Genomic DNA, 12,728 nt, shown 5'->3' on the forward strand with positions numbered 1-12,728 from the left:
ACATAATCGTTGTGCTTACGTAACTGCCACGGACCCGTGGATCTAGTGGGCGCCGGCTGGAGTTCCTTCCAGCTTGCGAGCTTGCAAGTTGATTAAAACAGGCAAGTGGCTGGGCAACAACCTGGTCCGTCAATCAACAACACGCAGCTTCCACGGAAAACCTGGAAGGAAGGAAGGAACAATCCGGAGAAATGGAGGCCCCGCGCCGACCTTGCCCGTCTCGCTTGTGCACTGAAATAAAAAGTAAGAGGAATGCAAAAACAAAAAGATGACGCACAGCCGGGGCATTCCCGAGAACCAACGTTGGATGGACGCAACGCCGCGGGCGTGGAAGCGAGCATGCGATTGCGTGCAGCAGCAGCAGAAGCCAGCAGGCCCAGCAGCGACCAGCAGTGGCTAGCAGCACGCAGAGTTACAGCCGCGGTTGTCGAATACCGATCGCCCACGACTTGCCATTCGCAAACTCGAGCAGACCACGAGAGCGGGGTGGCGGACTGAGGGGGGAATTGGAATCAGTCAATCCACCGACGTAATTCGCAACATCTTCATGACGGGCTCGAATGATACTGTTATAGCACCGGCGATTTGACCCTTTGCAACCCTCCGTTGCCGCCCACCTCGTGATCACGGAGGTTTCCTCGTGCAGCCCAGGTTCCCTCGCTTCCCCATTGGTGGGCAAGTCACTGAGGAGAGCACAAAAAACGGCCAATCAGATATTCAAAACCGCGATTTGTGGTGTGGCGCGGGGACTCAGGTGCGGTTCAGGTACGCCCTCAGTCCCCAAGCGAGCCAACAAACGTTGGTCTCGACCGGACCCCTGGGAGAAGACTTTGGTGGCCTCTCTGTGGTCCAGACCTTTGATAACTTAGTTTTCTACAAAAGTGAGTGAAAAGGGTTAAAAAGAATAAAATTAAAAAAAAAATGAAAGACAAGAAAGAATAAATCGAAAACAGTCAAATCGACAAAAAAATAGTCAATCAATCAGAATCTGTTAAGATTTGGGACTGACGGTATCTGTTTTAGTCTGCCGCTTTTTTTGGCCACAGCGAGGGTGGCCTTTGACCTCTCGGTTCCTCCCCTCGTTCAATGCGGCCATTCAGGGACCAGCCCAAGACACCCCGCAATGGGCGCCGTGAAAGTATTGGATGCCGGCCTCCACATTTGAGCCTATGACAACGTCCAGACGCTGCGGGAGCGTGTGACGGCGGTAGCCGGGATGGACATGCGGATGGCGTGCCTTACCGTTGGTCAGCCCGCTGTGTCTCGGCACTCGATACCCCCTGATATCCCCTGATCCGTTCCCGGCCTACGACCCAACAGACTTCAATGTTCCACGGCCGTTAGCCTATATCAAGCCATTATGGACGGGTGCTGAGAGGGGTTTGTGGAACCGGCAAGAGGAGGGGGGGCGAAGTTCGTTTAAAAGTGTGATAACCAGACTGGATGGAACCCCACGCTCGGGTTAAGCTGTTGTCGCGAGATATACAAAAAGGGATCTCAGTCCCGTTCGTTCCCCTCTGCCCTGCTGGGCTTTGTCCAGGCTCCCTTGTTGAAGACATTCTGTGCCCTGGCGACTTGGCGACCCTCGAGTAGTCCGAGACCCGGGTCATGTTGAACTCGAAGACACACGCGGCCGTCGATATCCGGACGGGACGAAAGCCACCGCCACACCCAGCTTGACCACAACTTGTGACCGTTAGCGGCGACACAACCCCTCCGCGATGGCGCCCACAGACAACACCGCCCAGACCACCGACCCGGACAACGTCGGATCCCTTTCTCACAAGTCGATCCTGGTCCTGATCTGGGTCTGCTTCGGCGTCGCCGCGCTGTTCGTCGCGCTGCGTACTTTCATCCGTCTACGTTCTCCCACGACCAGCCGGGTAGCACCCTTCGAAGACTGCTGGCTGTTCCTCGCCTTGGCATCCTTACTCGGTCTCTGTGTCCTCGAAACAATACAGCTGCCGAGTCTCTACTACATCACTGGCATCCTGACCGGCGCGATCCCCTTGACCTCGGCGGAGGTCATCATCAACCATACCGAATCATACCTCCTTTACCAGTTTCCCATCACCATCCTCTTCTGGACTGTCCTCTGGTCCGTCAAGGGAGCTTTCCTGTCTCTCTACTGGCGTCTATTCCGCGATCTAAACTGGTACCGCCGGTTCTGGTTCGGCCTGGCGGCATTCACCTTCCTGGCCTATGGCGGATGTGTCACGACGCTAGTCTTATCCTGTGGAACAGATGTCCGCAACTTTTTCACCTTCAACATGTGCGCGGGGCCGGACAAGGTGTGGTTGAGCAACTTCAGTGTGTTGTTCAGCACTGCTGTTGATGTGTTTACGGATCTGTGCATCATGGCCATGCCGCTGCGGCTGATCTACAACATCAATGTGTCGATGAAGCAAAAGATTGGGTTGGTCGGGGTCTTCAGCTTGGGGTTTGTCATGATTGTGTTCGCCGTCATCCGCGCGAACCAGAGCTTGGCCAAGGAGGGGTTTGTCAACCTGACACTGCTCCTCGTTTGGTCCACGCTGGCCGCGTCCATATGTATGTTCGAAATGACCCGTTCTCGTCTTTACCCCCACTAGCCCTAAAGAAACGCTCGACTAACTAAACCTCCCCAACCTCTCAGCCGTCATCGTTGGCACCCTACCTGCACTCAAAGTGCTCATCACCGCCCGCGCCCGCGCCTCAGAGAACCGTTCCGCTGGTGGTGTCGGATCCCTGGGCTCCCGCGCGATACAACCGAAAATGTCGAGCTTCGGAACCCGGAAAAGCGTCAAGAGTGCCAAGAGCGTCGCGCTGGCCTCGATACGACGCGACAGCAACAACAATGCGGTCAAGTCGATGACTGGGTCGAACTCGGATGCGGGGGAATCGCAGGAGGAGATCTTGGTACAGCGGGATGTGGTCAGTTACCTTGCCTTTCCCGGCTAGAAGAACCTGATTAACGTTATGGAGTGGATGGCGGATGCTAACTTGTGTGTTTGTTATTAGACCGTCTCATACAGTCAGAGCCCACGTTCTCCACCCCCACGATACCACCAACGATATCAGGATAAAATGATATAATAAACCATCGCTAAGGAAACCTAGATTCACGGGGCGCAATGCCGAGTTTAACAGGCTGGATTGAAGGCAACGGGTACATTTTTATTTATCTTGTCTACGGTCACCCGCTCACTTCTTCTCTTGGAAATCGGCAACCCGCAACACGTAATTTTCATTTTGTCTCTCTGTTCTCTTCTTACAAGAGGGTCTGGAAACACCTTGCGGTTAGCTTTTGCGTAATGAGGGTTGTTCATATGTCAAGGCAGTTAGGGATTGCAATTGCTGAATTGGTTCTTGGGCGATGTTTGGAGTTGTGTAAGGTGGTTACGCCCGTGTTGCAGGTTGGAGGGGTACCTTGATGTCGATATCCTGGGAATGTTGGCCGCGAGGAATAATACCACGTAGAATTCTCTGTCAAGACCGCGCAGTCCATTCTATCTTCCTTTCCCACGCACTAATAATTCACAGCTTGTAACAACGACCATCTGGAATTGACTAACTGGAGGAAATAATTAAAGACAACACCATTCTTAGTTAAGCTAGTTTTGGCGGTTTATAAACCTATCTAGTATCTTCAGGTAGTCACAGCATCACAAGTGACTCTGGAGGACCTTCATCTCTGGCCATTCACTCGCTCCCATAAAACCATATGCTTATTTGCCTACCTTTTGGCAGACCGTTTCTTCATATAATCTCGTAAACTGCTGAGCGGGATCAAATACTGGACCGACAAATGGTAGTCCTCCACCAGGCGCTTAGCCTTGCACCACAAAACATCCCGCTTCCACGTATCCGAAACAAACTTTGGGATGAGAACATTGATGTCCAGCGACAATTTGCGGGCCAGGCGATCGGTGCCGCGGGCTGGGATCTCGTCGATCATCTCCTGCAAAACACCGGTGTATCCCGTCCAGCCCTGTTTCGCATCTTCGCTGTCGACCGGTTGGCGGCGGGTGTGGTAATAGTATATCAGAGTAGCAGCATCCGATACGTCGAGCGTGCGGGTCCAAAACATCATGTTCCGAGCAATCTTCTCCCACGAGCCTAGACCAGAGATATGTCCCTCGTTCCAGCGACTAGCCGTAGCGACTAGAAACCGGGCAAATTCCTCGAACTGGGCGTAAGGGAGGGCGAAAAATGCTTGTCGATGGTGGAACGATGGCGGCTGGATTGGGTGAGGCGGGAAGCCGTAGTCGACTAGAAGCATCATCTCGAAGGCGTAAGGGGTGAAACAGGCGATCATCACGGCACTGTTGTCTCGGGCTGTGTAGTCAGGAATCATCCCCTGGATTCGATTGCCTGTCCACTCCTGGTCATACAGAATAGCGGCCACAGATCTGACAACCCTTGCCGGTTCGAGGTGTTTATGGTAGCTATTGGTTTCCCCATTCAAGCGAGCGAATGAGTTCCATAACGGTCATTTCTCCCTGTCTCGCGGGTCGAACAGCGCTTTGCATCTTGGAGGTCACCAAGGTCATGATTTGGCTGGGCTGATCTTCTTCGTACTTCTCCCCGAGTGCGTTGGCCGTCGGATCCGGACGGAAAGACCGCGGATACCCATAGTGCCACATGAGTCTTTTGTCACGGGATTTAATCAGTTGTTGGACTTCATATTTTCCCGGTTCGGCCCACTTCAGCTGGTTCTGGTAACGTTTTTCCCCCAGGTGGAAACCTAAAGCCAATAATTCCTGCCGGCGTTAAAGTATATTAAGTCGCATCGTATCGATGTCCGTGCTGCTCGTGCCGATGCCGCAATGGGGACGAGGCTGAGTGGGAGACAGCAGGTTGCTGGGATAGACGGCCCAGAACTGGTCCCGCTCGGGTCTGTACGGGGTACTCATTTCGATATGTAAAGCGGAAGAACACGCTGAAGCGTTGATGGTTCCTTTGACTTGAGGAATGGGCGGGTGGGGGGGGTTGTGGGGTGGAGAAAATTGTCGAGACATAAATGTTTTGAAAATGAGGGAACGTGAATGTGGCACGACGCCTATTAAGTACCTAACGTTACTCATAAGACTGAAGACTCAATGCACACAACCTTAGCGAATTCAGAGGTCCATGCGATCTTGATTTAGACTTTGGGATTCGGAATAGTGCTACGTAACTAATGCGGGCGCTGGAACCTTACCTAAAATTAGTAGGTAATGAAGGCAGATGGATGCATGCATGTCCGTACGAAATCTGTACGTACCTAATTGTCTATGTGTAGGTACTTAGTAATATAGTGCTCAAAATTCTCTCATTCTCCCCACATGAATGCACTAAAGCATCGGCTTTCGGGAATGTTTCCGGACAGCGGCTGAGAACAGTAATTAATTAGCGTGCAGTTTAGGAGGCGGGATAACGACAACAAAGGCCGTGGATTCTATCATCACACGTTAGTCGCCAATGTCGTTCCAGTATCAATCCTAGTGGTACTGAACGCTAGCATCGTTCGGGAACCCTCCCTTAGTGTTAAGGTGTTGTCAGGTAGGTGGTTTAGAAAGTTGAACCGTGTTACCTGGGTAGTGTGGTACTGTTTTTTCTTGGTCACCGGCCCGCCGCAGCTTCGCGACTAGGCTCGGGAAGCGAGGTGATCCACAGTTTTGGTGAAAGGTAAATATCACTAGTTCGATTCTAGGATGATTGGGTCCAATTTCCCACCTCTCCATGATGCAGAGAAGATGGCTGGGCTACCAAGGAGATCCTCCCCGAGTGCTTTGGAAGCAATATTAATATATTGAGTGGTATAGTATTGAAACAAAACAAACCCAGAAACGCACTGACAACACGTGCACACGGTAATATCCTACGGTGGTCACTTTGGGTTTGAAGTAGGGAGAAGAATCGGCTCAACGGAGAGACCAAAACATTGACGACAAACACAAGCCAGTTTCAACGGCCACAAGAACAGCGGTTCCCCTCTGGGCAGACGTATGGCGACCCTCTGGCTGTCAACACGATGCAAAAAGAACGGAGTTGATTGCTTGAGGAGGAAAGGCATGTTTCTTGTCCGGCTCCGAAGACTAGCTAATATTATTCAAAGATGTCGGTCGTGTTCCCAACGCGTACATCAGTGAACAGCGCGGTGCTATATGGCCTCACATTGATGGCTGGGCTACACCTCTGCGGATCGCTCGCTTTCATGCATCTTGCATAATTAGAAGGCCGTGTTAAGACACCTAATTAATGACTTGGAACCGTACAATACCTCTGACACAGATGCCCAAATCAGACTCGGTCCAGGAAGCTACTTCCAATTTTCTAGTGTGTCAAATGTACCTGCCGAGGCGTTGTGAATATTGTCTCTCGGGTGCCAGGACTCTTCTTGCCCTGGTAACGACAAGATATCCGCTCTTTCCTGATGGAAAGCATCTGCTTCAACATAAGTATCTGCAATTTCGTCCTCACTTAGAACTGTCTTCCCCTTCCCCAACGGACCCCTATTATCACCTATGACTTTACGATGCCCCTACGTAAGTTCAGATTTCCTTTCTTTACTTTTGTTCATGTCACCGCCTCGCTGTCACCCTGTCATCCCGACAAGCTCGCCATCTTCTGGCCTAATCACCCCCTTATCATCTGCGGCCAAAACTGATTGACCGCCAATTCATCAACCGTCCCATCCTACCCTAGGCCATCCTTTCGATTTTTGGGGGATTGAAACTGACATATATATTCTAATTAGAATTTCATTTTTCGACATTCGTTTCGTGGGTGATCCCCACCACCCCGGGCCTGCACGTGGTGGTCGGCGGTGTTGTTCTGCTGGTTTTGTTGGCCAGGTGGTGTGCCGCCGCGGTCCGGCCGTGGGCGGCGAGGGTGATGCCCTCCACGGGGGGTACCCAGCCGGGTACCCCAAGCGTGGACACCGTCCTCGTCGCCCGACAAAACGTTCGCCGGGCCGTCGGGGGCCTCATCCTTGGGGCCTTAGGCCAGGCCAGGGGTAACTGGGTTATAGGGCCGGACGCCCTGCCGGGCGCGGAGGTGCGGATCCTTGACTGGGTCCGCCGAGACTCCCCCGGCCGTGACTCCGACCCTAACGCCCAGCTACCCTCGGCCGGAAGCCTCCCCAGGGCGGTCTTATACTGCCAAGACCCCATTCTGGTGCAGGGAGGGGTGGTGGCGGAGGTGATGGATGGGTTTGGCGTGGAGGAGGCAGCGGCCTAGGCGGCGAGGGTGGTTTGACTTTTTTGATTTTCTTTGTTCGTGTCGGAGGTCTCAGCGAGTGTTCTTATCCCATCCGAAGCCTCTCACGTCACCGTCGTGGATGGGTGCTCCTCACCGGATTTGGTCGCCGGTGAGCTAAGAAGAAGCACATTATCTTCCGGTACCGGCAATGACAACGTAAGTCCGGACCTCATACCCACCCCCTTCTGCCATCCAGCTCCGTCTTGTTCGTTTGCTTGAATTTCTTTTGAGTCTTTGACTAACTGAGTGACTGACTGACCTTGGACTGCAGAAGCTGGGAAGCCCGGTAAACGTTCAAAACCATTCGGCAACTCCATTGGGACCGTCTCCCAGCCCCCCGGGCCCGGGCCCATGATCCATGGATTCCATTCCAAGAGTTTCATACCAACCACACCTCACGCCGTCACCAAATTTTCGAAACTGAACCGGCAGTTCCTGGCATCCGATAAAATCAGCCCATCCTGCCCGCCATCCGAGCTGCGTGGAGGCCCTGGACGCACCCTAGCGAACTCCCCTCGGGGCGCAGGACTGTTGTGATTAGGTACTTGTCAGTACCGCACCCGGCATCTCACTGTCCGGCATCTCACTGTCCGGCATCTCACTGTCCGGCATCTCACTGTTGTGCTACCTACGCCAACCACACCTTCTGATAACCCGCTCGACACAGCCATCACTGCGACACTGCCCCCCCGCGGCCACCAGTGTCGGCACCGAGCATATTGCGCAGTTGGAGCAGAGCAATCTACCCGTGGACGTTGAGAATGGGTCGTTAATGGGTGCAATACCAGCCTGGCAGCCGTGTTTTTATTTCGACCTACCATTAGCCCGTGCGACCGCCGGTCAATGGCATACCTCGCCATCCGTATCATGCGTCTCACACCAACTCAACCAACACGCCAGACTCACTTCCCACCATTCCAGGAGTCTCAACAATCAATCGTGTCCCACCAACACCGGTCCGTCGGACATGCGCTTTGGAAGAATGGACGGGGGGGACTTTGGGAGAGGGAAGATTTTGGGAGAGGGAATGAGACGCGGCCGCCGCCCTCTTTGTACATTAGTCACCATGAGAGAGTAGAGCTTCTTGTATTCGACCACTCCACTTGTTTGTTCATTAGGAGCTTCTTCAAGCACCAGATACCACCACTCACCTGTGGCTTGTGGCATCACCTGTGCTAATCAAGTCCAGCCCAATACTCGCCTCAACAAAGATTGCCCTATTTTCTGTCGTGGAGAAGTGATTTTGATGCCTGTAGGTTGCCACGTGTCCATCTTACTGTTTCGTCTCGACAATGATATCGTCACAATTTGTTGACGAGAATTAATGCATCACTTCCTGCTTCTAGCCTAGGCCATCAGTCACTCGCTAAGTGCATTGACGACTTTGACAAGGCGTTTGCCCTGAACCTGACGGATGAGGAATCCACCAAACTCCATCAACTAATTATAAGTTCTCCCTGTCGATACAGAACTGTAATTGATAATACAACATCCTCCATGATTTTGAGCCATCTGAGATTCATAGGTGCCAGCCCCTCGAGGCCTCCCCCCGCCGTGACTTGGGTCGGTCCCGACGACCAGTTACTCTCGGCGCTACGCCGCCTTAAGTCCCTTAGGGTCAACCTGCCGGGCGTAGACCGCCAAGAGACCGATCCCGTGCAGGGAGGGGTGGTGGGGATGAGCGTGGAGGAGGCAGCGGCCTGGGCGGATGGGCTACTGTGATTCCTGTTTTCTTTCCTGTTGTCTTTTCCTAGCCGTAGCTTCGATCAGTTTCGAGCAACGAAGGGGGAGGGATCTCGTAGTCTTGTTGTAATTAGATCGAGACACTACAGTGGAACTTGGTTGTTGGGGGTTTGACTTGTCGTAGTTTGGATGACTTTCGAGCAATCAAGAGAGAGAATCTCGTACGGTTGTTGGAGATCGAAAGACAATTGTTTCCGCCCTTTCCTCTGTTCACGGTGAAGCTTGATCTGGAAGCGACAAGCACGGCTCAGAAGTAATGCATATAACTCTACCCCTAATCGATATAAGCCAACAATGTAAAGCAAGAAACGTTGGCAATCCAAAAATGAAGGAAAGTCCGGACCCATAACACCCATAACCAAATCCTAACCCAGAACCCCACGCTATCCCAAAACCCAGTCAAAAAGAAAAAGAAAAATAAAGGCCACTGAGCTGATCCATCAAGTCGATGTGTACGCGGCAAGGTACTGGACCTCCATCATGCTCTTGGTTCCATCCACAGTCTTGTCGTTGGGGTTACCAGGCCTGTGAGATAATCCGTCAGTACAATCTTGCTAAACCATCCATCAAACCATCACCGTTTTGACCGAGGAGACTCAAGAAAAAACTTACCAGTTACCGCCCACAGCCACATTCAGAATAAAGTAAAACGGCGAGTGCGCCAACGACGCCCACAGCTTCTCATCCCCCAAATCCGCCCCGGACACCTTGTTATACTCCTTATCATCCAACATCCACCTTACCTCCTGCTGCTTCCAATCCTTATTCTTCCGATCCACCTCAATCGCCCACGTATGCCAATCATTATCCGCCAGCGGCGTCGTCTTGGTCTTACCCCCGCAGGGGTCCGAAATATCACCACAATGCGGCGTCCCATGGCCCTCCAACATGCCATTGATCCGTTCCATGATATCCAGCTCGCCGCATTCCGGCCAGGGCGTGCCCTTGCGCGAGGACTCGCCTAGCATCCAGAAGGCGGGCCAGATTCCTTGTTGTTGGTCTTTGGGCGCGTCGCCGAAGCGGAGGAGGGATTGGAAACGTGCCACTTTGCCGTCTTCGGGGGTGTAGCTGGAGGTGGACTCGATGCGGCCTGAGGTCCATTTGCCGTCGGAGGATTTGAGGGGGATGATTTGGAGGGTGCCGTTGCCCGAGAGGCGGAGGTTGTCGGTTGAGGTGGTGTATTGTTGCATTTCGTTGTTGACGTGGATGCTGGGAGGGGGTATTAGTTTAGTTCAATAGTTGGGTGTTGCCGCCCAGGAGGGTCAAGAGTTGGGGGAAAGGGGAAAAAAAAAAAGGGGGGGGGGGGTGGCATACTCAGTCATGATGTTCCACACGCCCGTGTCAACGGCACTGCCGGCGTTGCCGTCGAAGGTGCCGAGCCAGATCTGCTTGAAGCCGGCCACGGTGGACACGGCACGAGCGATCACACGGGGGTCAATGGCAACCATGGTGGCGGTGGGTTTGAGAGAGTGAGAGAGGGTAAAATGGCTTGTAAAATGGCTTGTAAAATGGCTTGTAAAATGGCTTGTAAAATGGCTTGTAAAACTTTGGGCTAGATGCCAAGGGACGGTAGTAAGTAAGTTGGTTTGGGATGTACCGAAGAACTCGGGACGAATAGATCGGAATGAATGAGAAACGAAACACGAATTCTGATGATGATGATGATGCTGATGAGAAGAAAACAGACGCCGATCTCTTGGAAACCTTCCAACATCTTATACATTTCGAAGCAAGCCGATCACCTCGCCTTAACTTAGACAGACCCAAGAAATCGTAATGGGCCAGACGAGGCCTGCCCAGCCGGCTTGTTTACCCATCCCATCGCTACGCGAAAACAAACTCGGCCGGCTCTGAAACAACAAGACCATGAAGGCATTCAGACCCCAACAGGCCCACATCACCGCAAGTTCGGCGGGATATACCCCATGTAGCGTATCCCCCCCGGTGGCCCCCCGGCTTGTGGGCGTTGAGACCCGGCCGGGTGGTTGAAGGGCGGGTGTGGGGGACCCATATGGGCGGCCATGTTAGAGTGTCAGAGACAGATGGGATTTAGGGACCGCTCGGTTGATTGTACCAAACCAGGGTCTGGGCAAACCTGGGCATGAAAGACATGTGGAATCCTCCAAATCGTCCAGGTCTTGGCGGAGGAGTTAGATCGAGCTTATCTGATCGGATGCATGGGCTCGGCGTATGGATGTGCGAGTTTACGGAAACAAGATCTCCATCACCAGCGATCCAATGACTTGGCGGTTGTGGATCGGATGAGAGGTTGATATTGCGGGAAGTCCACGGCGCAGTTTGGATTCAGCGGCGTCGACGGCTCACTTGCCGAGAACGATCTTGGGAGGATCGAGAAGTTACCCATATCTTACAGGGGCTACAATAAATTCGTGTTCAACGTTGTACCAATGAATCTACCCAAGGAAGGAAGAGCAAGCCTAAACAACGGAAGGCGCATCAGATTTCTCTTGGTATTAACAGCCTCTCCTCGCTGAACAGAATTTGACATTCGAGTAATATTTTTGGTGCAGTGTATAGGACATATTGCGACTGTTTTGCAGGTTGTGTTACAGTGAAGTTTGCAGTGGTCACTTAGATTTTCTGTAACTACGACATCCTCCCGTACGGCACAGTTGGATGTTGGATGGACAGCCGGGCTTACCCCCGGCCGCATGCCTTTTTGGGGGCTCACGTCCTCGCTGCTGCAAAATTGGACAATCTTGGACAAGAAATACCGTTATTCCGTCTCCTCTCGCGACTTGTCGTACTCCAGCTGTCCAGCACCTGCATTTGACCCTCGGCACACGGCACAGAAGACCCCCAATTCTCCCAAATTCGTCGGCTCGATATTGTCAGGGATCCGGCCAAGCTGTTTCGCGCCCTGGCCCAGATGGCATTCGTCTGAAGGGCCCGAAACAAGGGCCACCTCCGGCCACCTCTCGGCTCCGTCTCGTCTTAGGGGGCGAGAAACAGAGACGCCAAGCCAGCCCGATCAGTGACCGCCTGGTACTATGATAGACTCGACTTACAGTGGGTGGTGCGAACTGTCTCGAGTATGTTCTCAACTTTTCCTAATATGGTACGTGCATGTACATACCAACATCAGCAGTTGTTCGCATGGGGATCCTCTATACAGCCTATTCCCAGGGCGCCTTTAGCAACTTCCTGATACAACCAACATGGGTAAATACAATGGAAAAGGGGTTAAGAATATAAGCAAAAGGAAATAGAGCAGGCTCTCCGGACCCCATTGCTGAGAGTTGCAACGTTATACGAGGCCGAAATTTGACTCAAGGACAGAGGAAATCCACAATGAATCGCTCATTTGCAGCCTGCTTCTTGCATTCATCTCGCCTAGGGAGTATGTGTTATTTGACCCTTTCAACGACAAAAGGAACAAACATTTGTAGAACAGAGACTTACCCCTGAATCAAGTTCTGTGCTCTCAGCACACTTTTGACGACCAAATATCTTAGTCTGCTCCATTGTCATGTTATCATCCCCTGAATTCCTTGAGGTTCGTGACAAAGAAGTGAGACGCTGTTGCTCATGTGTAGGTACCCTGCCGTCCACCCTCTCGATCCTGATCGGTGTGTCTGAGTTCTGACCTCGACAACCGACACGCTTGGTAAGAAATAAGCCGGCTGGAGTCATCAACAACCTTCCCGGCCCCGTACCCGGCTCCGGCTTGCCCGGTCACGGCCGTCATCTCGAACAGAGCTCCGAACATGGGCCCCGGTCCGGACCCCGACTCGGCAGCT

General features: G+C 52.7%; 4 protein-coding genes across 4 annotated transcripts; 2 read left to right on the top strand and 2 right to left on the bottom strand.

Moving 5' to 3' along the window:
- Positions 1-1,721: 1,721 nt before the first annotated feature.
- Positions 1,722-3,075, top strand: C8A04DRAFT_40823 (uncharacterized protein; the record flags this gene model as incomplete). The annotated part of the gene is made up of 3 exons (XM_062785074.1): positions 1,722-2,550; positions 2,636-2,913; positions 3,001-3,075. The coding sequence occupies 3 exons, from the start codon at positions 1,722-1,724 to the stop codon at positions 3,073-3,075; spliced, it is 1,182 nt and encodes a 393-aa protein (XP_062632672.1).
- A 640-nt stretch (positions 3,076-3,715) lies between these two features.
- C8A04DRAFT_15972 (uncharacterized protein) lies at positions 3,716-4,399 on the bottom strand (the record flags this gene model as incomplete). Its single annotated transcript, XM_062778686.1, has 1 exon — positions 3,716-4,399. A coding segment is annotated over one exon (684 nt), but the record flags the coding sequence as incomplete, so codon positions are not given.
- Positions 4,400-6,499: 2,100 nt separating this feature from the next.
- Positions 6,500-7,203, top strand: C8A04DRAFT_33214 (uncharacterized protein; the record flags this gene model as incomplete). Its single annotated transcript, XM_062782373.1, has 2 exons — positions 6,500-6,509; positions 6,722-7,203. The coding sequence occupies 2 exons, from the start codon at positions 6,500-6,502 to the stop codon at positions 7,201-7,203; spliced, it is 492 nt and encodes a 163-aa protein (XP_062632674.1).
- A 2,204-nt stretch (positions 7,204-9,407) lies between these two features.
- C8A04DRAFT_40824 (concanavalin A-like lectin/glucanase domain-containing protein) lies at positions 9,408-10,415 on the bottom strand (the record flags this gene model as incomplete). Its single annotated transcript, XM_062785075.1, has 3 exons — positions 9,408-9,492; positions 9,580-10,176; positions 10,282-10,415. 3 exons carry the CDS (start codon positions 10,413-10,415, stop codon positions 9,408-9,410), a joined length of 816 nt encoding a protein of 271 aa, XP_062632675.1.
- Between the last annotated feature and the right edge of the window lie 2,313 nt (positions 10,416-12,728).

Source organism: Dichotomopilus funicola (genome assembly GCF_033296635.1).
Source record: "Dichotomopilus funicola strain CBS 141.50 unplaced genomic scaffold C8A04scaffold_118, whole genome shotgun sequence".
NCBI lineage: Eukaryota > Fungi > Ascomycota > Sordariomycetes > Sordariales > Chaetomiaceae > Dichotomopilus > Dichotomopilus funicola.